Source organism: Scyliorhinus canicula, chromosome 16 (assembly GCF_902713615.1).
Source record: "Scyliorhinus canicula chromosome 16, sScyCan1.1, whole genome shotgun sequence".
Classification (NCBI taxonomy): domain Eukaryota; kingdom Metazoa; phylum Chordata; class Chondrichthyes; order Carcharhiniformes; family Scyliorhinidae; genus Scyliorhinus; species Scyliorhinus canicula.
Genome location: NC_052161.1, coordinates 2028558 through 2055378, shown reverse-complemented (window position 1 = coordinate 2055378; position 26821 = coordinate 2028558). Strand labels below are relative to the sequence as shown.

Sequence of the window (26821 nt, the reverse complement as noted above, 5' to 3'; positions counted from 1 at the left end):
CGATTCCTCATTCTGGCCTTCGCTGCAGTGATTTTTTGTTTCAATATTTATGCAGTGACTCAGCTGGAAAATACATTTAACTGTGACACTTTCGGGGCGGTACTGGGCTGACTGGTTCCACTGCTTACAGACCTTGGTTCCTGAGTGATTCAGTCGCAGTTAATTTCTGTCCAACATCCATCCCTAAAAGTGGTGCGAGTTTATCACAGCCTGAAATATGTCTGCAAAATCTCTGGCAAAAGGTAATAGAATGAACAGCTGAGAGAGTCTCTGACTGGCGGTCTCTGTATCTCGGTCACGACCTTGTGTTTGTGATCACTGTCTCTGCCTCACTTTCTCTTTTTAATCCCTGTCCTCTGCATGTTTGTTTGCCTGTACATGTGTGAGTATGTGTGTGTGTTTGAGCCTGAGCATGTGTGAGTATGCAAGTGTGAACGTGCAAGTGTGAGTGTGCAAGTGTGAGCGTGCAAGTGTGACTGTGCGTGTGTGAGTGTGCGTGTGTGAGTGTGCATCTGTGAGTGTGTATGTGTGACCGCGTGTGTGACTGTGCGTGTGTGAGTATGACCGAGTATCAATTTGACTGTTTAACTCTCTTGTGAGTTTGTCTCTGTGTGGGAGTTTTTCATTTGTTGTTTGCTGTACTGATGTGTATCTCGCTGTCCAGTCGATCTGTTTGATTGTTCTGTTTGTGTGTTCCCATGCTCCCAATATCTGCGACATTAATCTGAATTTTGACATGAATCCTGGACATTCTGCTGCTGGGAATGGAAGTGGGGCCCGAGCAGAGGGCCCGAGCCCCGCAGGCAGAGGGCAGGAACTTGGGGCCATTATACCGCTGACACAAAGTGAAGAATGGCAGCCTGCCCAATAAGCTGGGCTGTGCCAGTGAGAGAGGGAGACGTTGAGGGAACCTCCAGGTTGAGGTGCCTTTGGGGAGCAGGTGGGAATTGTATTTACTGAGTTAGAGCCAGGCAGACAAGCCATGGGGATTAGAGAAGTGAACCTTCAAGTGGCAGCGTCAGAACTGTGGGGGCAACATGGCTGCCTGGGAAGTGGGGGGGGGGGGGGTCCCTCCATGGGCCATGGGGCAGCCAGGAAAGTATCCCCCCCCCCCCCACTCCTCCACCTGGCAGTCTTCCCACATGGCGGGAATCCCAACGCCAGCAAATGCCAGTGGGGAATGAAATGACTGTTAATTGACCACAGGATTGAATCGGTGGTTGCCTGGCTCCTGACTGTTTCCGGGATTAGGAATAGACCATGGTGACAGGAAGTTGCCGGGCTTCCTTCCCAATCCCACCGCCACAATTTAATGAGCCCTCTCGTCCCCCCAGCCAGTTTCCTGGGACTGTGATCAAATTAAGCCCACTGACTGGTGACCAGCAATCTTCATTCACAATTAATATATTTGAGAGAACCAGTGAATATAGGTAGAGGCCATTCAGCCTATTGTGCCCATACTAGCTCTGATTGAACTATGCAATCAAGTTGTCTCACCTACTCCCTCTCCAGCTAATTTTTCCATTTCAAGTATTTATCCAACTTCCTTTTGAAAGTTTCTCTTGAATCTATGTAGACCCTGCCTCTCAGACACCGCACAACTGCCATCCATTTGTCACAACTGTCTATTCTGACGTTTACCCAAACGTGTATCCACCCTGTTTTTGACTCTTTAATCGCACAGGCTTCATCTATGTCAACACGTGAGGTGTGTCCTTCATCAACCCCCTTTTGAAAGTCCATATACACGTTTGTGGGCAGCATGGTAGCATTGTGGATAGCACAATCGCTTCACAGCTCCAGGGTCCCAGGTTCGATTCTGGCTTGGGTCACTGTCTGTGCAGAGTTTGCACATCCTCCCCGTGTCTGCGTGGGTTTCCTCCGGGTGCTCCGGTTTCCTCCCACAGTCCAAAGATGTGCAGGTTAGGTGGATTGGCCATGATAAATTGCCCTTAGTGTCCAAAATTGCCCTTAGTGTTGGGTGGGGTTACTGGGTTATGGGGATAGGGTGGAGGTGTTGACCTTGGGTAGGGTGCTCTTTTCAAGAGCCGGTGCAGACTCGATGGGCCAAATGGCCTCCTTCTGCACTGTAAATTCTATGACACTTCTATGAACTGTTCTCATTATCAAAGAAGTCAATCAAGTTAGCCAAATACAATTGTTCTTAACAAATATTGAATATCGCAGCACACCCCAGTTACTAATGAATGTGGTTCCTCGTATCGGTCTGTACCTGGCTCTGTAATCTCCACCTCTCCAGATAGTTGATTGACTGGGGTGTTGGTTAATTGCACGCTGCCAGTTCCCTAACCCTGGACGTTTAGTGGCTAATTTGACAATTGTCCATTTTTTCAGTGATGAATGATGTTCTTTTCTCCTTTCCCAGGGAGTCCTGTCCCAGGCCCTGTGCCAGCTGGGTTGGTCCGTGTGTACAGTATGAAATACTGTCCATTTGCTCATCGCACTCTCCTGGTCCTGGAAGCCAAGGGAATCAAGTAAGATACATTTTTCTAAGTGTTTTGTCCGCCACATTCCGGCACCTGTTCGGGTACACAGGGGGGAGAATTCAGAATGTCCAATTCACCTAACAGCACGTCTTTCAGGACTTGTGGGAGGAAACCGGAGCACCCGGAGGAAACCCATATCTAAAGGGCAGCTAGTTAAGGAAACGAGAGAAATGAGAAGCCGTTTCTGGGTGGTTTGATGATAAAGGTACAAGAACAGCAGACTGTTTAGTTGAGACATACCGAGCTGGGGAGGCACAGTGGCGCAGTGGTTAGCACTGCTGCCTCACGGCACCGCGGATCCGGGTTTGATCCCTGCCCCAGGTCATTGTCTGTGCACTTTCTCCCCGTGTCTCCATGGGTTTCACCCCCACACCCCAAAGACTGAGTTTAGGAGGAACTTCTTCACCCAAAGGGTTGTGAATCTATGGAATTCCTTGCCCAGTGAAGCAGTTGAGGCTCCTTCATTAAATGTTTTTAAGATAGAGATAGATAGTTTTTTGAAGAATAAAGGGATTAAGGGTTATGGTGTTTGGGCCGGAAAGTGGAGCTGAGTCCACAAAAGATCAGCCATGATCTCATTGAATGGCGGAGCAGGCTCGAGGGGCCAGATGGCCGACTCCTGCTCCTAGTTCTTATGTTCTTATGTTCTTATGTGCAGGGTAGGTGGATTGGCCATCCAGCACATTAGGCCCCCTCCTTGACTCTCATCATAGGTCACTGCCTCACCCCATCTGCCCGCAGCTGCCCCATACCCCCATGCCTCAGATTAGCACCCCCCCCCCCCCCCCACCCCCCCCAGCCTTCAGGATGATCCACACCAGCTGTGACACCCATCTTGGATATTCCCTAGCCCCTCCCCCTCCCCAGTCACCCCTGATTCCCACCAGCTCCCTCTCCAGAGCTGCCCAGCAGGCTCTGTCCCCTCGGACTCCCTGCCAGTAGACGGAGGCAGTGATGCTAATCCCCTTCCATCCTCTCGAAGGTCATGGCACCTTGTTAAAAAGCAGCGGTAATTCACACCGACCTGGCCTCACATCTGGTGGGAAGATTCAATAAGGGCTGAAGATGCACATTAACCACGCTAAGTATATTAGAATGGGTTCAAATTCATGCATATTCATGAAAATCAGGTTTAGATCCTTCCTGGATGTGAACTTGGCCACGTCATCCCACCTCCAGGCTGTTTATGATGAGGTTTTCCCAGTTGAAGGGGCCTTGCTTAACCTGAATGTTTGTATGATGTATTAACTTTTCAATTTGGCAAGCTATTCCTGGTTTCTGGGATTATAACCCCACTCTATTCCCTTCAAGGTACGAAACAATTAATATCAATCTGTTGAACAAGCCTGACTGGTTCTTTGAGAAGAATCCCCTTGGCCTGGTTCCAGTTTTAGAGACGTGTCAGAATGAGCTGGTCTATGATTCTCCAATCACCTGCGAGTTTCTGGATGACAAGTACCCAGCCAAACGCCTGCTGCCCACAGACCCCTATGAAAAGGCCAAGCAGAAGATGCTGTTGGAACATTTCAGTCAGGTACACGGCGGGGGGGGGGGGGGGGGGAATCAGCAAGCCTGACAACATCTGTGGAGGGAGAACAGAGCTCCCGATCCAGACACGAAACGTTCACTCCCTTCTCTCTCCACAGCTGCTGGCAGACCTGCTCAGATGGTCCAGTATTTTTGGCTTTTGTTTCAGATTCGAGCATCCGCAAAATTTACTTTTATCTTTGAGTTGACGTATTTATTGGAGTGTGTGTGGCGGCCCACTGTGTGGGCAGCATGATTGCACAGTGGTTAGCTTTGTGGCTTCACAGCACCAGGGTCCCAGGTTCGATCCCCGGCTTGGGTCACTGTCTGTGTGGAGTCTGCACGTTCTCCCCGTGTCTGCGTGGGTTTCCTCCGGGTGCTCCGGTTTCCTCCCACAGTCCAAAGATGTGCGGGTTAGATGGATTGGCCATGATAAAGTGCCCTTAATGTCCAAAAAGGTTAGGTGGGGTTCCTGGGTTATGGGGAGAGGGTGGAGGTGTGGCCTTAAGTAGACTGTTCTTTCCAGGGGCCGGTGCAGACTGTAGATTCTATGATCCAATCAGAGGAAGGGTAAAGGGGCCAATGGCCTTCAGCCAGCTCATAGAATCATGCAGTTCAGAAATAACCCATTTGTGCCAACAGCTTCACCTAATCAATTAGCCCCACTCCATATTCTGCCCACATTCCTGAGCACATTTCTCTACTTCGCAGAGATCGATCAATGTGATTAGTCAAGAAATTAATAACATGCCAACCATTTATGAGGATGGCAGAAAGTGAACTGGATTAACCTGGGATGTTCTGCATCCAATGATTCCTCTGGCTTCCGCTGCTCGAACTAATCCCATCTTCAAATCTGCTCGAAACTCATTTGAGAACCGTTGTTAGCTGGAGTCCAAATCTCGACTCTGAACCTTCTCTCAGACAGGTTTCTTGACAAGATGTTCGGCAGAATTTCCTTTTTGAGACCAATCAGAACACAGCACCTTCGACAGCACCTTGCAAACCCACAGCCACGACCATCTAGAGGGACAAGAGCAGCAGATACCTGGGAACCCCACCACCTGGAGGTTCCCCTCCAAGTCACTCACCATCCTGACTGGGAAATATATCGCCGTTCCTTCACTGTCGCTGGGGCAACATCCTGGAACTCCCTCCCTAACAGCACAGTGGGTGTACCTACATCTCAGGGGCTGCAGCGGTTCAAGAAGGCAGCTCACCACCACCTTCTGAAGGGCAACTACTGTTTAAGTATAACAAGAACTATAATGAAATATGCAGCAAATACAATTGGTTACCTATATACTAATTCCTAACTTCCCACTTTAACTTCCCCCCCCCCACCTGCTACAAACACACAAGACAGGCAAACACAGAGGGGTGGAAAGGGGTGAAAATAATAAGCAAAAGGAAAACAAGAATCTTTGTTTCAGGTGATGGTTTTTAGCACACCTTCCTTCATAGCAAGCCTGCAAGTGAAATGAGAGACCATGGACACGATTTACCGGCCTCATCATAAGAACATAAGAACTAGGAGCAGGAGTAGGCCACCTGGCCCCTCGAGTCTGCTCCACCATTCAATGAGATCATGGCTGATCTTTTGTGGACTCAGCTCCACTTTCCGGCCCGAACACCATAACCCTTAATCCCTTTATTCTTCAAAAAACTATCTATCTTTACCTTAAAAACATGTAATGAAGGAGCCTCAACTGCTTCACTGGCCAAGGAATTCCATAGATTCACAACCCTTTGGGTGAAGAAGTTCCTCCTAAACTCAGTTCTAAATCTACTTCCCCTTATTTTGAGGCTATGCCCCCTAGTTCTGCTGTCACCCGCCAGTGGAAACAACCTGCCCGCATCTATCCTATCTATTCCCTTCATAATTTTAAATGTTTCTATAAGATCCCCCCTCATCCTTCTAAATTCCAACGAGTACAGTCCCAGTCTACTCAACCTCTCCTCATAATCCAACCCCTTCAGCTCTGGGATTAACCTAGTGAATCTCCTCTGCACACCCTCCAGCGCCAGTACGTCCTTTCTCAAGTAAGGAGACCAAAACTGAACACAATACTCCAGGTGTGGCCGCACTAACACCCTATACAATTGCAACATATACAATTGCAAACAGGGTTTGCAACTGTATCGCAGGAATCAGACCAGCAAATCTCTGAATTGCTCCCAATGCAAGTAGCTATCTCCTTAAGTAAAGCAATGAAAGCTCTTCCCTCGGTGTAATCCCACCATTGCTCTGTATAGCTACAGCAAGAATTCCTTACTGTTATACTTTAACCCCCTTACAATAAAGGCCAAGATTCCATTTGCCTTTTTAATTACTTGCTGTACCTACATGTTGACATTTTGTGATTCCAGATTCCTCTAGACTGCACGACATGGCACCGGCCGTGTGTGGACCTGACCTGCCAGATAGTGTCCCCCTGGATATTCCCTCGCCACCCCCTGGCCACCCCCACCAGTTCCCCTAACCCATGTCCCCCGTGCGGTAGGGAACTCGGCCCATCGGGGGCGGAGCATCGGGGGCAGAGCATCGGGGGAGGAGCATCGGGGGCGGAGCATCGGGGGCGGGGCATCGGGGCGGAGCATCGGGGGCGGGGCATCGGGGGCGGAGCATCGGGGGCGGAACATCGGGGGCGGAGCATCGGGGGAGGAGCATCGGGGGAGGAGCATCGGGGGCGGAGCATCGGGGGATGAGCATCGGGGACGGAGCATCGGGGGAGGAGCATTGGGGGAGGAGCATCGGGGGCGGAGCATCAGGGGCGGAGCATCGGGGGAGGAGCATCGGGGCGGAGCATCAGGGGCGGAGCATCGGGGGAGGAGCATCGGGGGAGGAGCATCGGGGCGGACCATCGGGGGCGGAGCATCGGGGGAGGAGCATCAGGGGCGGAGCATCGGGGGCGGAGCATCGGGGGCGGGGCATCGGGGGCGGAGCATCGGGGGCGGAGCATCAGGGGCGGAGCATCGGGGCGGAGCATCGGGGGCGGAGCATCAGGGGCGGAGCATCGGGGGATGAGCATCGGGGCGGAGCATCGGGGGAGGAGCATCGGGGGAGGAGCATCGGGGGAGGAGCATCGGGGGAGGACCGTTTAGATGATGTCCTGAGACCATCCCAATGGCGTGCAGGGACATTGCTGTTTTGGAGGGGGCGGAACTTGCGAAAACAGGCGCGGTCCCTGATTCCATCGTAAACAGGGATTCTCCGCCCGATCGCTGATTACGAAATCGGGGTTGGGAGCCAGCCTGCTCCATACATTCATTGTTATTTTGGGTTTGAACAGTGCTGGTGAATGAGTGCATACGAAGTGTCTGATCCATGATGCTCAGAGTTATCTTCAGTAACCTGATGTAGTCGGTCAGTTTTCAGCCGCTGCCTGTTTCTGATTACCATTCTTTCCCTGTCCAGGTGACTGGCTCCATGTACAGGATTTCAATGGATAAGCAAAAATCCATGGATACGTCTAAACTGGAGGAGAATCTCCAGGTTCAGCTCATCAACTTTGAACAGGTAAAGGGAGAATTGGTGAAACAGGGTGAAGGAGGTTTGGCTGATGGCCTGGGGAGCAGGAACTGAGCAGATATCGGATTATGATAGTGTGGAAATGCAGCACAAAACTCTGAATCTCAGAGTATTGCTGTGGGATTGTTAATGTTCCCCTCATGGAACAGACCAACAGCTGGTTTGACAGCAGTCCTAACAAACTGTTGAGGTCAGAGACAGAACCAAACCTCCCCACTGATAGGCTGCAGTACAGAATAGAATTATAGATAACAAAACAGACTTGCATTTATATAGAGCCTTTCATGTCAGGACATCTCAAAGTGACTTACTAACAAGGAAACACTTTTAAGTTGCACAACAGTTGGACACAGCAAGATGCCATAGACAGCAATTCGATAATTCATAGAAAATAGAAGCAGGAGGAGGCCATTCAGCCCTTCGAGCCTGCTGCTCCATTCATTATGACCATGGCTGATCATCAAGTTCAGTACCCTGATCCCGCCTTCCTTCCCCATATCCCTTGATCCCTTTAGCCCCACGAGCTATATCTAATTCCTTTTTGGCCATGATAAATTGCCCTTAGTGTCCAAAATTGCCCTTACTGTTGGGTGGGGTTACTGGGTTATGGGGATAAGGTGGAGGTGTTGACCTTGGGTAGGGTGCTCTTTCCAAGAGCCGGTGCAGACTCGATGGGCCGAATGGCCTCCTTCTGCACTGTAAATTCTATGAAAATCTATGATAATGATGCACAATGTTTTGGCCTCATCTACTTCCTGTGGGAGTGAATTCCACAGATTCACCACTCTCTGGGTGAAGAAATTTCTCCTCACCTCAGTCCTAACAGGTTTACCCCTTATCCTCAAACAATGACCCCCAGTTCTGGACTCCCCCACCATCGGGAACATTTATCCTGAATCTACACTGTCTAATCCTGTTAGAAGTTTGTAAGTTTCTATGAGATCCCCTCTCACTAAACTCCAATGAATATAATCCTAACCGACTCAGTCTCTCCTCATATGACAGTCCCACCATCCCAGGAATCAGCCTGGTAAACCTTCGCTGCCCTCCCTCCATAGCAAGATCATCCTTCCTCAGATAAGGACACCAAAACTGCCCACAATACTCCAGGTTGGGGCTGGTTTAGCTCACTCAGCTAAATCGCTGGCTTTTAAAGCAGACCAAGCAGGCCAGCAGCATGGTTCAATTCCCGTACCAGCCTCCCCGAACAGGCGCCGGAATGTGGCGACTAGGGGCTTTTCACAGTAACTTCATTGAAGCCTACTCGTGACAATAAGCGATTTTCATTTTTCAGTTTTATTTTCAGGTGTGACCTCACCAATGCCCTATAGAATTGCAGTAAAACATCTCTATTCCTATACGCAAATCCTCTCGCTATGAAAGCCAACATACCATTTGCCTTCTTTGCTGCCTGCTGTACCTGCGCGCTTACTTTCAGTGACTGACGCACGAGGACACCCAGGTCTCGCTGAGTATCCGCCTCTCTCAATTTATACCCATTCAAATAATAATCTGCCTTCCTATTTCTGCTATCGATGTAGATAACCTCACATTTATCCACATTATACTGTATCTGCCATGCATGTGTCCACTCACTCAGCCTGTCCAAATCCCACTGAAGCATCTCTACATCCTCCTCACAGCTCACCCTCCCACCCAACTTTGTATCATCTGCAAATTTGGAAATAATAAATTTAGTTCCCTCGTCAAAATCATTAATAAATAATGTGAACAGTCGGGGTCCTAGCACAGATCCCTGCGGTAACCCACTAGTCACTGCCTGCCAATCAGAAAGAGACCCATTTATTTCAACTTTTTGCTTCCTGTCTGCTAACCAGCTTTCTATCCATCTCAAGACACTACCCGTAATCCCATGCACTTTAACTTTACATATTAATCTGCTATGTGAGACCTTATCTTCTGAAAGTCTAAATAAACCACATCCATCGGTTATCCCTGTCAACTCTGCTCATTACATCTTCAAAGAATTCCAGTAGATTTGTCAAGCATGACTTTCCTTTCGTAAATCCATGTTGACTTTGTCTGATTATACCCCTGCTTTCCAAATGCTGTGCTGTGAAATCCTTGATAATTGACTCCAGCAACTTCCCTATTACTGATGTTAGGCTCACTGTTTTCTCTCTGCCTCCCTTTTTGAATAGCGGTGTTATTCACTACTTCCAATCTGTACGAACCATTCCAGAGCCCAAAGAATTTTGGAAAATGACCACCAATGGATCCACTATTTCTCGGGCCACTTCCTTCAGTACTCTGGGATGGAGATTACCCGGCCTTGGAGATTTATCCGCCTTCAATCCCATTAAATTCCCCCAAAACATTTCTTTGCTAATAGTAATTTCTTTCAGCTCCTCACTAAAACTTGTGTTTCTCAGAACTTCCGGAACATTATTCATGTCTTCCTTGGTGAAGATAGAAGCAAAGTATGAATTTAGTACCTCAGCCATTTCCTTGTTCCCTGTTATGAATCCCCCCGTTTCTGACTGTATGGGGTCTACATTAGTTTTTGTCAATCTTTTTCTCTTTACAAACCTATAGAAACTTTTACAGTCAGTTTTTATTGACAGCTTTTCATCAAGACATGGTAAGCAATCCTCCGATCCTGCCCACGGTGGGTTTAGTGCCTGGCAAAGTGGAGGATCTGCCTATTTGGTAAAATGATTTCACAATTCTCCCAACAGTGGGTCAAAAGCGGGTTAATGGTGGGTTAAAGGTTGGTCAATGCAGGGTCAGTGGAGGGTCAATGGTGGGTTAAAGGTTGGTCAATGCAGGGTCAGTGGAGGGTCAATGGTGGGTTAAAGGTTGGTCAATGCAGGGTCAGTGGAGGGTCAATGGTGGGTTAAAGGTTGGTCAATGCAGGGTCAGTGGAGGGTCAATGGTGGGTTAAAGGTTGGTCAATGCAGGGTCAGTGGAGGGTCAATGGTGGGTCGCTCTTCTCACTGGGATGCAGATTAAAGCGGTTGCCACTGGAATTCCGTCAGGCCCAAGAATCACGTATTTTGCCAGCAGGAAGTTACGTTGATCAAAACCCGATTGCTAAAGAGTGGCTGCACAAAGCGGTCCTCATTTCACAACAGGTTCTGGTGTGAGTGCAACAGCTTCCTGCCACAGAGCTGCGGCGCTCCTGATGCGTCGCTTGCCACAGTGCCGGGGTAGACCTGTCTCCATCTCCACACCCAGCTGGTCATCATGGACAACACCGTGCAACTGGAGCCCTGGACCCTCCTGTGTCAGCATCTGGGTTCAGTACAGCACCTGGGGGTGGGGTCTCCTTCCCCCTGTGCTGAGGGACTCAGGCAGCCACAGCAACAAGGGTCCGGGGGGAGGGCAGCTGGACCCCGACACGGCTGCACGAAAAGTTCACAAACAAGGGGGTCAAAGAGACAGCAGGGGCCTGGATTCTCTGCACCCAGACGCCGAAATCGGGACCACTGCAGGTTCCGCGATTCTCCAGCCCCCCCGAAAAGTGGTGTACTCAGGGAGTACGCTGCGCTGAGTATCCACCACCAGAGGTCACTGCCTGAGTCCCGCCCCGTTATTCCCCGTCCCCGACTGGCCGAATTCCTGACAGCGTGGACCACTCATGGTCCCACTGCCTGTGATACCCACGTGGCGGCTGTGGACTCAGTCGGGGGAGGGCCGATCGGCGGGGGCCTCGTTCAGGACTGTTTTATTTTGTGTGGGCAGTCCGGCTTGGGCAAGCGGCCGATGGGGGGCACGGTTTCCGCTGTCCAGGTCCGCGGTCTGAGTCTGCCATGGAGCACGGCGCAGTCGCTGGAGGCTGCCACCGTGTGCGTGCACGGCCTCTAAACCGTAAATGCGGGGGGCCGTATCGGCAGCTGGAGCTGTGAGCTCGGCCACAGCTGCCTTCTAACCCCCTGCAGGGCTGGGAATCTGCGGCTTTTGATGCCAGATTCCCTGCCGTGGGGACAAAGTCCCAAAAACGGAGAATCCAGCCGCACATGGTTCACTGTAAGGAGAGGTACTCCTGACATGGTGGAGATGGCCAAGTGGGACATGGGCAGCTCACAGTTGACGAGCTCAGGAGGGAGGTGGTTGAATCGAGGAACAGGATTCCCCTCTGGGTTGCTGACATCCTGCACAGTCTGGTGAAGACCATGGGCTGCAGGGAGAGATCAGGGGGCTGGACTCTCTGCCGCGCCACATTTCTGTTTCACCCCACTGGCGGGATTCTCCGTTACACCAGCCGGTCAATGGGGTTTCCCATTGTGGGGCAGCCCCACTCCGTCGGGAAACCCCCCCCCCGGGCTGCCGGCAAAACACAGCATCCCGGCGGCCCAGATTACAGCCCGTGGGTGATATTTAAATATGGTGCCAGGGACTTTCAAACCCGTCAGTTGATGACAGGTGAATGAATCAGCTGACTCAGAAGGGGACCCGCCTGTGATGAGAGTCCAAACGGAGATTCTGGGATCCTGCTGTTCTAGTCGGTGGGGAAGGTGCTGGCGTAGCCACACACCAGCGAACTCAGGCTCAAGGTGGGAGAATTCCGCACATTTAGTCACTTACAGTAGAAAAGAAGACCATTCAGCCTTTCATATCCCTACCAGCTCTCTGTAGAGCAAGTCCATCAGCTTCTCTGCTGAATCCCTGTATCACTGCAGCTTTATTCCCCTCAATTACCCACCCAATTTCCTTTTGAAATTGATCATCTCCTTTTCCACGATCCTCGTAGGCAGTGAGTTTTCAGTCTTTACCCCTGCATTTCCTGCCGAACAACTTTAATCCGTGTCCCCTGATCCTTAAACCATCAGCCAATGGGAACAGCTTTTCCTCATCTACCTAATCTAAACCTGTGATAATCTGGGATATTTCTATCAAATCTCCCCTCCGTCTCCACGGCTCAGCACAGGAAATTGAAATGGTCACCTCGTGCTCTGCAGACACAGTAACTGACTCACGTCCTGCAGCTTTCGACCATGAGGAACACTAGTCATTTAGACATGGTTAGATGGAAGCAGTGATGGAATTAGCAACTCACTGCCCATCTCAAATTTGCTTTCCCCATGTGTGCATACTTCTGGAGTAGTACGCTCACCTTCTCTACCCTGACCGCTGCTTTGTTACAGAAATATGCCAGGATGAAGACTCGTTTCTTGGGTGGTGACTCCGTGACGATGATTGACTACCTGCTGTGGCCTTGGTTTGAACGCATGGAAGCTCTCTCATTCAGCAAGTGAGTAAGAAGCAGGAAGTCAATATTAACATGCAAGTGAGTGAGGGCAAGGCACACATCCTGGTCTTTCAGTGTTGCATTGTGGGTCAAATTAAACCCCACTGTGGGGGCAGCATGGTGGCGCAGTGGTTAGCACTGTTGCCTCATGGCGCTGAGGACCCAGGTTCAATCTCGGTTCTGGGTCACTGTCCGTGTGGAGTTCGCACGTTCTCCCCGTGTCTGTGTGGGTCTCACCCCACAAAGATGTGCAGGTTAGGTGGATTGGCCATGCTAAATTGCCCCTTAATTGGAAAAAAAGAATTGGGTACTCTAAATTTTAAACAAAACTTCAAGCCCACTGATTGGAGAGAAGCTCCCTCTGGCTGCTCATTGTTAGGATCCTTTGCGAAGCCAGTTTCTCATATCACAGCTCAATCCCAAAAGGGTTCAGAGCCAAAGAGAAAAGATGCCCACATTTGACACTAACTTGACCCCTTGCTCAGTGGGTAGTCATTGGCTACAGGTGAGATCCCAGAGGACGGGAAAATAGCCAATGCTGTTCCTTTGCTTAAGAAGGGTAGCAGTGATAATTCAGCAAATTATAGGCCAGTGACCCTTGTGTCAGTGATAGGGATATTATTGGAAAGGATTCCTAGGGACAGGATTTACTTACATTTGGAAACAAATTAGGCGTGGCACGGTAGCGCAGTGGTTAGCACTGCTGCCTCACAGCGCCAAGGAACCGGGTTTGATCCCAGTCCCGGGTCACTGTCCGTGTGGAGTTTGAACATTCTCCCCATGTCTGAGTGGGTCTCACCCCCACAACCCAAAGATGTGCAGGATGTGTGGATTGGCCATGCTAAATTGCCTCTTAATTGGAAGTTGTTTATGAAAAATTGGAAACAAATGGAGTTATTAGCCATAGACAGCGTAGTTTTGTGAAGGGGAGGTCGTGTCTCACTAACTTGATCGAGCTTTTTGAGGAAGTGACTAAGATGATTGATGCAGGTAGGACAGTGGATGTTGTCTATATGGACTTCAGTAAGGCCTTTGACAAGGTCCCTCATGGCAGACTGGTACAGAAGGTGAAGTCACACAGGATCAGGGGTGAGCTGGCAAGGTGGATCCAGAACTGGCTAGGTCATAGAAGGCAGAGAGTAGCAATGGAAGGGTGTTTCTAATTGGAGGGCTGTGACTAGTGGTGTTCTGCAGGGATCAGTGCTGGGACCTTTGCTGTTCGTAGTAAATATAAATGATTTGGAGGAAAATGTAGCCGGTCTAATTGGTAAGTTTACAGACATCACAAAGATTGGTGGAATTGTGGATAGCGATGAGGACTGTCAGAGGTTACAGCAGGATTTAGATTATTTGGAGACTTGGGCGGAGAGATGGCAGATGGAGTTTAATCCGGACAAATGTTAGGTGATGCATTTTGGAACGTCTAATACAGGTAGGGAATATACAGTGAATGGTAGAACCCTTCTGAGTATTGACAGGCAGAGTCCATAGATCAAATCTGGGTGTTCAGGTCCACAGGTCACAAAGTGGCAAAGCAGGTGGATAGGGCAGTCAAGGCATACGGCATGCTTGTCTTCATCAGTATAAAAATTGGCATGTCATGTTGCAGCTGTACGGAACCTTAGTTAGGCCAGATTTGGAATATTGCGCACAATTCTGGTCGCCACACTACCAGAAGGATGTGGAGGCTTTAGAGAGGGTACAGAAGAGATTTACCAGGATGTTGCCTGGTATGGAGGGCATTAGCTATGAGGAGAGGTTGGATAAACCAGGATTGTTCTCACTGGAATGATGGAGGTTGAGGGGCGACCTGATAGAGGTCTACATGATTATGATTTGCATGGACAGAGTGGATAGTCAGATGCTTTTTCCCAGGGTGGAAAAGCCAATTGAGAGCGGACATAGGGTTAAGATGCGAGGGGGAAAGTTGGAGGAGAAAAGCGAGGCAAGGTTTTTTACACAGAGGGTAGTGGGTGCATGGAACGCCCTGCCCGGGGAGGTGGTGGAAGCAGTCAGATAGCAACATTTAAGAGGTATCTTGATGATTACATGAATGTGGGGGTGGGATAGAGGGAATCGGAGCCTGGAAGTGTAGAAGGTTTTAGTTCAGACAGGCATCATGGGCAACGCAGGCTGAGAGGCCGATTGACCTGTTCCTGCTGTACTGTTCTTTGTACAGGAATAATGGACAAGTTTCCATAGGGACAGTGCAGAGGGAGCTTTACTCTGTATCTAACCCCGTGCTGTACCTGCCCTGGGAGTGTTTGATGGGGACAGTGCAGAGGGAGCTTTACTCTGTATCTAACCCCGTGCTGTACCTGTCCTGGGAGTGTTTGATGGGGACAGTGTAGAGGGAGCTTTACTCTGTATCTAACCCCGTGCTGTACCTGCCCTGGGAGTGTTTGATGGGGACAGTGTAGAGGGTGCTTTACTCTGTATCTAACCCCGTGCTGTACCTGTCCTGGGAGTGTTTGATGGGGACAGTGCAGAGGGAGCTTTACTCTGTATCTAACCCCGTGCTGTACCTGTCGTGGGAGTGTTTGATGGGGACAGTGTAGAGGGAGCTTTACTCTGTATCTAACCCCGTGCTGTCCCTGTCCTGGGAGTGTCTGATGGGGACAGTGTAGAGGGAGCTTTACTCTGTATCTAACCCCGTGCTGTACCTGTCCTGGGAGTGTTTGATGGGGACAGTGTAGAAGGAGCTTTACTCTGTATCTAACCCCGTGCTGTAGCTGTCCTGGGAGTGTTTGATGGGGACAGTGTAGAGGGAGCTTTACTCTGTATCTAACCCCGTGCTGTACCTGTCCTGGGAGTGTTTGATGGGGACAGTGTAGAGGGAGCTTTACTCTGTATCTAACCCCGTGCTGTACCTGTCCTGGGAGTGTTTGATGGGGACAGTGTAGAAGGAGCTTTACTCTGTATCTAACCCCGTGCTGTACCTGTCCTGGGAGTGTTTGATGGGGACAGTGTAGAGGGAGCTTTACTCTGTATCTAACCCCGTGCTATACCTGTCCTGGGAGTGTTTGATGGGGACAGAGTAGTGGGAGCTTTGCTCTGTATCTAACCCCATGCTGTACCTGTCCTGGGAGTGTTTGATGGGGACAGGGTAGAGGGAGCTTTACTCTGTATCTAACCCCGTGCTGTACCTGTCCAGGGAGTGTTTGATGGGGACAGTGTAGAGGGAGCTTTACTCTGTACCTAACCCCGTGCTGTACCTGTCCTGGGAGTGTCTGATGGGGACAGTGTAGAGCAGGGGTGGGCAAACTTTTCCGTGCAAGGGCCACATTCAGAAATTCACAATTCACAAAGGGCCGCATAGTATATTAAGTAAAATAATTACTTCACCCGGTTATGATTCTGGGCGCCTCATATAGAACATAGAACAGTACAGCACAGAACAGGCCCTTCGGCCCTCGACGTTGTGCCGAGCAATGATCATCCTACTCAAGTCAACGTATCCACCCTATACCAGTAAGTAACCCAACAGCCCCCCCCCCCATTAACCTTAAAAAAAAAATTAAAAAAAAAAAAACACAATTTTTTTTTTAATGACTTGGTGGGCCGCAGAAATACCTTTGGCGGGCCGCATGCGGCCCGCGGGCCGTAGTTTGCCCACCCCTGGTGTAGAGGGAGCTTTACTCTGTATCTAACCCGTGCTTGGTGTCGATGTGGCAGGGGCGGGGGGGGCGGGGGGAGGGGGGGGGAATAAGGGTGGAGGTCATCTATTTATACAGCAGGGGGAAATCTCGCGGCAGGAAGGGGAAAGGAGGAAGCCTTACCCTTACAGATTGAGAAAGGAATGATTAAAGCATAGCTGACATTCCTGTTGTGCTGACTGCCTCCAGTGAGACTGGGAATCTCCCAGTCCTTTCCCAGTATTTCCCAGATCTGGGCAGATACAGAACCAAGTGCAGCGATTCCAGATTCAGTCCACAATCATGCAACAGCCATAAGGTCAGCACTCTGCAAACCTACAACAGTGTGAGCAATGAGTCCACATTATTACTGTTCAAATGGTAACAAACTCCGCTGAAATTCCTTTGCTTCATCCGCACAGAGAGTCTGATCTCGGTCAATCTGCCCACATTTAGTGACATCATTGCTTGTAACTTTCACCATTTAAATATTATTTGTTTATTTGAAAAGCTGCTTGAATCACAGAGGAATGGATTAGATTGGATTTGTTTATTGTCACGTGTACTGAGGTACAGTGAAAAGTATTTTTCTGCGAGCAGCTCAATAGATGAATAGAAAAATACGTAACAGGACGTGGAGAGCCCACTTGAGCAGTCCATCAGGGAATACTCGGCATAGTGGATAGTGAAGAAGGTTATATAAGATTGCAACAGGACCTTGACCAATTGGGCCAGTGGGCTGATGAATGGCAGATGGAGTTTAATTTGGATAAATGTGAGGTGATGCATTTTGGTCGATCAAATCAGGGCAGGACCTACTCAGTAATGGTCGGGAGTTGGGGAGAGATACAGAACAAAGAGATCGAGGGATACAGGTTCATAGAGTCGCAGGTGGACAGGGTGGTGAAGAAGGCATTCAGCATGCTGGCTTTTATTGGTCAGGATATTGAATACAGGAGTTGGGACGTCTTGCTGAAGTTGTACAAGACATTGGTAAACCCAGACTTGGAATACTGTGTACAGTTCTGGTCACCCTATTGTACGAAGGATATTGTTAAAATAGAAAGAGTGCAGAAGAGATTTACGAGGATGCTACCAGGACTTGATGGTCTGAGTTATAAGGAGAGGCCGGATAGGCTGGGACTTTTTTCCCTGGAGCGTAGGAGGCTGAGGGTGATCATGTCGAGGGCGACAAAATAATGAGGGGCATTACCAAAGGCAGAGGAGTCTAGAACTAGAGGGCATAGGTTTAAGGTGAGAGGGGAGAGATACAAAAGAGATGAGATAACCAGAGGGGAATTGGCTTCACACAGAGAGGGTGGTGAGTGTCTGGAATGAGCTGCCAGAGGCAGTGGTAGAGGCGGGTATGGTTTTGTCCTTTAAAAAGCAGTTAGACAGTTACATGGGCAGGGTGGGTATAGAGGGATATGGGCCAAATGCGGGCAAGTGGGACTAGCTTAGTGATAGAAACTGGGCGGCATGGACAAACTGGGCCGAAGGGCCTGTCTCCATGCTGTAAACATCTAGGACTCTGTGACTCGACTTCACATTCCTGAGTCTGAGTCCCAGCTCCCAGTTCTGTCTCTCCACTCGAACCTTCTCTGACAGCTGGATGGAGGGACCTGGGGAAGAGGAATATCCAATGACCAGGGACTGTTCACATGAGTGAACCATTAAAATCTCCTGCAGCTGATTGGCTGCTTCCCTCTGTCAGGATGATGGGAATTCAGCCTCAGACTTTGAGGAGGTCCACATGAGATTTCCTGCCGTAGTTCTGACTGAACAAGCTGATTGTGGAGAGATGCGTCTGTCACGCGTGTCACACGTGAGGCTGCCTTGTGCTGGTACTGGTGATGGAGGAGGATCTCTGCTGACACCATGGGAGCGATTTTCTGGCCATTCTCACTGGCGGGATTTTCCCATTCTGCCGACAGTGACCAAGCCCCCCCCCCCCCACACACACACACACACACACACACATATACAGACACACACACACACACACACACAGACACACACACACACACACACAATCCCCAACAAGTTCCCCAGCAGCAGAGGGTGTGAACTACAGGAATCCCAGTGGCTGGAAGGAGGAGCCTGCCAGCAGCCAATGGTGGGCTGACTCCGCCCCCGTGGTACACACTGGGGGTGGGGGGGGGGGGGGGGAATCATGCCCCATGTGTGTGGAGTTGTGTCTGGTTTGGAGTTTCTGAAACCACTGTCACCGAGATGGCCAGTTCCTGCCCACAGCTGGTCTCACCATTTGCATCAACCATCAACACAATGCCCAATTCAGCAAAGCCCCCTGTATTTGATTAGTGTGAACACGTACAGAATGTACTCTGGGCGGGGGCTTCAATGTCCATCACCAAGAGTGGCTCAGTAACACCATTGCTCCGAAAGTAAATCATTGTCAGATTGGGTCTGAAGCAGGTGGTGAGGGAACCAACAAGAAGGAAAAAAACACTTGACTCATCCTCACCAACCTTCCTGCTGCAGATGGATCTGTCCATGACAGTATCGGTAGGCGTGACCACCGCACAGTCCTTGTGGAGATAAAGTCCTGTCTTCAGAAGTGGGGATGAATGAGGATGACTGCACAATGTTCAGCACCATTCGTGACACCTCAGATAATGAAGCAGTCCGTGTCCGAATGCAGCAAGACCTGGACAATATCCAGGCTCGGGGCTGACAGGTGGCAAGTTACATTCACACCATACGAGGGCCTGGCAATGACCATCTCCTGCAAGAGAGGATCTAACAATTGGCGCATGACATTCAATCATAGAGTCACACAGCACAGAAAAGGCCCTTCTGTCCATCGCATCTGCGCTGGTCAAAAACAACCCCCTAGCTACTCTAATCCCATTTTCCAGCACTTGGCCCATAGCCGTGTCTGCCCTGGGATCGCAGGCACACATCTAAATACTTTGTCAATGTTATGAGGGTTTCTGCCTCCACCACCCTTTCAAGCAGCGAGTTCCAGACTCCCACCATCCTCTGGGTGAAAGGTTTTCCCTCACATCCCCTCTAAACCTCCTGCTCCTTACCGTAAATCTATGCCCCCTGGCCATTGATCCCTTCACCTAGGGGAAAGGTTTCTTCCTGCCTACTCTATCTATGCCCCTCATCATTTTATACACCTCAGTCATGTCCCCCCTCAGTCTCCTCTGCTCCAAGGAAAACAATCCCAGTCTATCCAATCTCTCTTCATAACTAAAACTCTCCAGCCCAGGCAACATCCTGGTAAATCTCCTCTGCACCCTTTCCAGTGCTATCACATTCCTCCTATAATGTGGATTCCAGAACTGCACACAATACTCGAGCTGTGGCCTAACCAACGTTTTACACAGTTCCAACATAACCTCCCTGCTCTTAAACCCTATGCCTCGGCTAAAAAAGGCAAGTTTACCATCTGCCTTCTTAACCACTGTACCCACCTGCTCTGCTACCTTAACGGACTGGTGTACATGTACCCCAAGGTCTCTCTGACCCTCGGTGCTTCCCAGGGTCCTGCCGTTTATCCTGTATTCCCTTTGCCTTGTTTATCCTGCCCAAGTCTATAACCTCACACTTATCCACATTGAATCCCATTTGCCACTGATCAGCCCATCTGACCAGCCCGTCGATATCCTCCTGTAATCTAAGGCTCTCCTCCTCACTATTTACCACCCCACCAATGTTTGTATAATCAGCAAAATTACTGATCAACCCTCCTACATTAATGTCTGAATCATTTATATAAACCACAAACAGCAAAGGCCCCAACACTGATCCCTGTGGGACCCCAACACTGATCCCTGTGGGACCCCAACACTGATCCCTGTCCCCAACACTGATCCCTGCCGGACCCCAACACTGATCCCTGTCCCCAACACTGATCCCTGTGGGACCCCAACACTGATCCCTGCGGGACCCCAACACTGATCCCTGTGGGACCCCAACACTGATCCCTGTCCCCAACACTGATCCCTGTCCCCAACACTGATCCCTGTGGGACCCCAACACTGATCCCTGTCCCCAACACTGATCCCTGTGTGACCCCAACACTGATCCCTGCGGGACCCCAACACTGATCCCTGCGGGACCCCAACACTGATCCCTGTGGGACCCCAACACTGATCCCTGTGGGACCCCAACACTGATCCCTGTGGGACCCCAACACTGATCCCTGTGGGACCCCAACACTGATCTCTGCGGGACCCCAACACTGATCCCTGCGGGACCCCAACACTGATCCCTGTGGGACCCCAACACTGATCTCTGCGGGACCCCAACACTGATCCCTGCGGGACCCCAACACTGATCCCCGTCCCCAACACTGATCCCTGTGGGACCCCAACACTGATCCCTGTGGGACCCCAACACTGATCCCTGCGGGACCCCAACACTGATCCCTGTGGGACCCCAACACTGATCCCTGTGGGACCCCAACACTGATCCCTGTGGGACCCCAACACTGATCCCTGTCCCCAACACTGATCCCTGTGGGACCCCAACACTGATCCCTGTCCCCAACACTGATCCCTGTGGGACCCCAACACTGATCCCTGTGGGACCCCAACACTGATCCCTGTCCCCAACACTGATCCCTGCGGGACCCAACACTGATCCTGCAGGGCCCAACACTGATCCCTGTGGGACCTCAACACTGATCCCTGCGGGACCCCAACACTGATCCCTGCGGGACCCCAACACTGATCCCTGTCCCCAACACTGATCCCTGTGGGACCCCAACACTGATCCCTGCGGGACCCCAACACTGATCCCTGTGGGACCCCAACACTGATCCCTGTCCCCAACACTGATCCCTGTGGGACCCCAACACTGATCCCTGTCCCCAACACTGATCCCTTTGGGACCCCAACACTGATCCCTCTGGGACCCCAACACTGATCCCTGTGGGACCCCAACACTGATCCCAGCAGAACCCCAACACTGATCCCTGTGGGACCCCAACACTGATCCCTGCGGGACCCCAACACTGATCCCTGCAGGGCCCCAACACTGATCCCTGTGGGACCTCAACACTGATCCCTGCAGGACGCCAACACTGATCCCTGTCCCCAACACTGATCCCTGTGGGTCCCCAACACTGATCCCTGTCCCCAACACTGATCCCTGTCCCCAACACTGATTCCTGCGGGACCCCAACACTGATCCCTGCGGGACCCCAACACTGATCCCTGTGGGACCCCAACACTGATCCCTGTGGGACCCCAACACTGATCCCTGTCCCCAACACTGATCCCTGTGGGACCCCAACACTGATCCCTGTGGGACCCCAACACTGATCCCTGTGGGACCCCAACACTGATCACTGCGGGACCCCAACACTGATCCCTGCGGGACCCCAACACTGATCCCCGTCCCCAACACTGATCCCTGCGGGACCCCAACACTGATCCCTGTGGGACCCCAACACTGATCCCTGTGGGACCCCAACACTGATCCCTGTTCCCAACACTGATCCCTGTGGGACCCCAACACTGATCCCTGTGGGACCCCAACACTGATCCCTGTGGGACCCCAACACTGATCCCTGTCCCCAACACTGATCCCTGCGGGACCCCAACACTGATCCCTGTGGGACCCCAACACTGATCCCTGTCCCCAACACTGATCCCTGTGGGACCCCAACACTGATCCCTGTCCCCAACACTGATCCCTGTGGGACCCCAACACTGATCCCTGTGGGACCCCAACACTGATCCCTGCGGGACCCCAACACTGATCCCTGCAGGGCCCCAACACTGATCCCTGTGGGACCTCAACACTGATCCCTGCGGGACCCCAACACTGATCCCTGTCCCCAACACTGATCCCTGCGGGACCCCAACACTGATCCCTGTCCCCAACACTGATCCCTGCGGGACCCCAACACTGATCCCTGCGGGACCCCAACACTGATCCCTGTCCCCAACACTGATCCCTGTGGGACCCCAACACTGATCCCTGTCCCCAACACTGATCCCTGCGGGACCCCAACACTGATCCCTGTGGGACCCCAACACTGATCCCTGTCCCCAACACTGATCCCTGCGGGACCCCAACACTGATCCCTGCGGGACCCCAACACTGATCCCTGTCCCCAACACTGATCCCTGCGGGACCCCAACACTGATCCCTGTCCCCAACACTGATCCCTGTGGGACCCCAACACTGATCCCTGCGGGACCCCAACACTGTTCCCTGTGGGACCCCAACACTGATCCCTGTCCCCAACACTGATCCCTGTGGGACCCCAACACTGATCCCTGTCCCCAACACTGATCCCTGCGGGACCCCAACACTGATCCCTGTGGGACCCCAACACTGATCCCTGCGGGACCCCAACACTGATCCCTGCAGGGCCCCAACACTGATCCCTGCGGGACCCCAACACTGATCCCTGTCCCCAACACTGATCCCTGCGGGACCCCAACACTGATCCCTGTGGGACCCCAACACTGATCCCTGCGGGACCCCAACACTGATCCCTGCGGGACCCCAACACTGATCCCTGCAGGGCCCCAACACTGATCCCTGTGGGACCCCAACACTGATCCCTGTCCCCAACACTGATCCCTGTGGGTCCCCAACACTGATCCCTGTCCCCAACACTGATCCCTGTCCCCAACACGGATCCCTGCGGGACCCCAACATTGATCCCTGCGGGACCCCAACACTGATCCCTGTCCCCAACACTGATCCCTGCGGGACCCCAACATTGATCCCTGCGGGACCCCAACACTGATCCCTGTGGGACCCCAACACTGATCCCTGTGGGACCCCAACACTGATCCCTGCGGGACCCCAACACTGATCCCTGTCCCCAACACTGATCCCTGCGGGACCCCAACACTGATCCCTGTCCCCAACACTGATCCCTATGGGACCCCAACACTGATCCCTGTGGGACCCCAACACTGATCCCTATGGGACCCCAACACTGATCCCTGTGGGACCCCAACACTGATCCCTGTGGGACCCCACTGGACACAGGCTTCCAGTCAGAAACACACCCCTCACCCATCACCCTCTGCTTCCTGCCACTCAGCCAATTCTGGATCCAATTTGCCAAATTTCCTTGGATCTCATTGGCTCTGACCTTCACTGTCAGTCTCCCATGTGGGGCCTTATTACAGGCCTTGCTGAAGTCCAAGTAGACCACGTCAAATACATTACCCTCATCTACACAACTGGTCACCTCTTTGTAAAACTCAATCAAGTTGGTCAGACATGACCTCCCCTTAACAAAACCATGATGACTGTTCTTGATTCATCCCTACCTCTCCAAATGCAGATTAATTCTGTCTCTCAGAATTGGCTCCAATAGTTTCCCCACCACTGAGGTTAGACTGATTGGCCTGTAGTTTCCTGGTTTATCCCTCCTCCCTTCTTGAATAATGGCACCACATTGACTGTCCTCCAGTCCTCCGGCGCCTCTCCTGTGGCCAGAGAGGAATTGTAAATCATTGCCAGAGCCCCTGCTATTTCCTCCCTTGCCTCACTCAGCAGCCTGGGATACATTTCATCTGGGCCTGGAGATTTATCTACTTTAAAGCCTGCCAGACTACTCAGAACCTGCTCTCTGTCTGTGTTAATCTCTTTCATTTTATTACAGTCCTTCTCCCTGATTTCTATCCCCACACCGTCCCTCTCAATAGTGAACACCGACACAAAGTATTAACTTAGAAACCTACCTCCATCCTCCGGCTCCACACATTACCCTGTGATCCTGACTGTGGTCCTGAATGGGCCCTACTCTTTCCCTAGTTATCCTTTTACCCTTAATGTACTCGTAAAACAACTTCGGATTTTCCTTTATTTTACCTGCCAGTATCCTTTCATGTCCCCTTTTTGCTCTCCTAATTTCCTTTTTAAGTTCCCTCTTGCACATTCTATACTCCTCTAAGACCTCTGCTGTTTTGAGCGCTCAATATCTGCCATAAGCCTCCGGTTTTCTCCTTATCCAACGCTGTATATCCCTCCATATCCAGGGTTCACTGGATTTGTTGGTCCCATCCTTTTTCTTGATTGGAAGATGTTGACCATGCACTCTCCCCATTTCCTTCTTGAATGTGGCATTACCATCGCTGAATCCCCCACTATCAACATCCTGGGGGTTACCATCGATCAGAAACTGATCTGGACCCAGCCACATTAATACTGTGGCTACCAGGGCAGGTCAAAGGCTAGGAATCCTATAGCGAGTAACTCACCTCCTGACTCCCCAAAGCCAGTCCACCATCTATAAGACACAAGTCAGGAGTGTAATGGAATAATCTCCACTTGCCTGGATGAGCGCAGCTCCAACAACACTCAAGGAGCTCAACATCATCCAGGACAAAGCAGCCCTGCTTGATTGGCACTCCATCCACAAACATTCACTCCCTCCACCACCGATTCCTTCACTGTCGCTGGGTCAAAATCCTGGAACTCCTTCCCTAACAGCACAGTGGGTGTACCTACACATCACAGGCTGCAGCGGTTCAAGAAGGCAGCTCCCCCCCACCTTCTCATGGGCAGTTGGGGATGGGCGATGAATATTGGCCCAGCCAGTGACGTCCACATACCTTCAATGGGCGATGGGCAATGAATAATGGGCGATGGGCGATGAATAATGGGCGATGGGCGATGAATAATGGGTGATGGGTGATGAATAATGGGCGATGGGCGATGAATAATGGGCGATGGGCGATGAATAATGGGCGATGGGTGATGAATAATGGGCGATGGGTGATGAATAATGGGCGATGGGTGATGAATAATGGGCGATGAATAATGGGCGATGGGCGATGAATAATGGGCGATGGGCGATGAATAATGGCCGATGAATAATGGGCGATGGGCGATGAATAATGGGCGATGAATAATGGGCGATGGGTGATGAAATGAAAATGAAAATCGCTTATTGTCACGAAATGAAATGAAATGAAAATCGCTTATTGTCACGAGTAGGCTTCAATGAAGTTACTGTGAAAAGCCCCTAGTCGCCACATTCCGGCGCCTGTCCGGGGAGGCTGGTACGGGAATCGAACCGTGTTGCTGGCCTGCTTGGTCTGCTTTATAAGCCAGCGATTTAGCCTTGTGAGCTAAACCAGGCGATGAATAATGGGCGATGGGCGATGAATAATGGGCGATGAATAATGGGCGATGGGCGATGAATAATGGGCGATGAATAATGGGCGATGGGCGATGAATAATGGGCGATGGGTGATGAATAATGGCCCAGCCAGTGATGTCCACACACCTTCAATGAATTTTTAAATGTTTGCTGGAGAAAGAAGCACTTCATTGACGAGATTGTGTCTCCGTGTGATACCGAGGATGTGTCATAGAAACTGGAAATAGAAGCTGTTGAGTCTTTGCTGCAGTTATTGATACTGGGATGTGGGGTCTGCAATGATGGATTTCGGGTGAGCAATCAGGTAAAATGGAAGAGATTTGGGACATCAGGCAGAGAATGTTTTTTCACAGGGAGAGTTGTGAGGCTGTGGAATTCACTCCCAGGATTAATGGTCATGGCAGAAACTATGTAAACATTGAAGATCAGAATGAGCCAGTGATGGAATAAATGAAGGAAAAGGAGTACAGGAACAGGGAAATGGGAACAGAACTCTTCACTCACATGGAGGGTAAAGGCCAACACGGGCTGGTTGGGCCGAATGGCTTGTTTGAATGTTGTATATTCTATGACTGGGTTACAGGGCAGTTGTGCTTTGAGCAGAGACGTTGCCCCTGGTTTGGGAACAGTGGAGGGTTGGTGTACGTTGGGGCTGGAGCTGGAATCTGGTCAGAGCCCAGGCTGGTTACTGATTCCCTCCTCTCGTTTTGACTGAATCTCTCTTCCTGTCTCTAGGTACCTGGAAAAAACCCCAAAACTCAAGCAGTGGATGCATCTCATGCAGCAAGATCCTGCTATCAAGGCAACAGCCCATGACACTGAAACCTACCGAGGTTTCTCTAAGCTGTACTTTGCGGGTAAACCGGAGGCGTGTGACTACCCGCTCTGAGCCCGGGCCTTCCTGCCAACAGAGTCTGTTCACAACCTGTCCCCCAGACACCACACAATACACCGCGACTCCGAGATAAACCCAACCCAGCGCTCAGTCAAATCGAATTGCCCCTTAATTCAACCTAACTTTGGAATAAAACCAGAAAACTCAACAGGCTTGGGGGCATCTGCAGAGAGAAACAGAGTTAAAGTTTCAAATCTGTGTGACCTTTCTACAAAGCTGAGGGAAAAATGTAATTTCTGAAGAGGTAATACGGAATGAAAGCATGAGCTTTCTCTCTCTCTCTCTCTCTCTCCACACAGACGCTGTTGAGTTTATCCACTGTTTTCTGATTCTATTTTAGATTTCCAGCACCTGCAGTATTTTACTTTTAACTTTGGGTTAATCCTGGAGAGGAGGAGAAA

General features: G+C 50.9%; 1 protein-coding gene across 1 annotated transcript; it reads left to right on the top strand.

Moving 5' to 3' along the window:
- On the top strand, positions 1–26821 carry LOC119979656 (glutathione S-transferase omega-1-like). Its single transcript, XM_038822184.1, has 6 exons — positions 1–242; positions 2387–2495; positions 3819–4041; positions 7453–7554; positions 12675–12781; positions 26261–26821. Exons 1-6 carry the CDS (start codon positions 218–220, stop codon positions 26412–26414), a joined length of 720 nt encoding a protein of 239 aa, XP_038678112.1. The 5' UTR covers positions 1–217; the 3' UTR covers positions 26415–26821.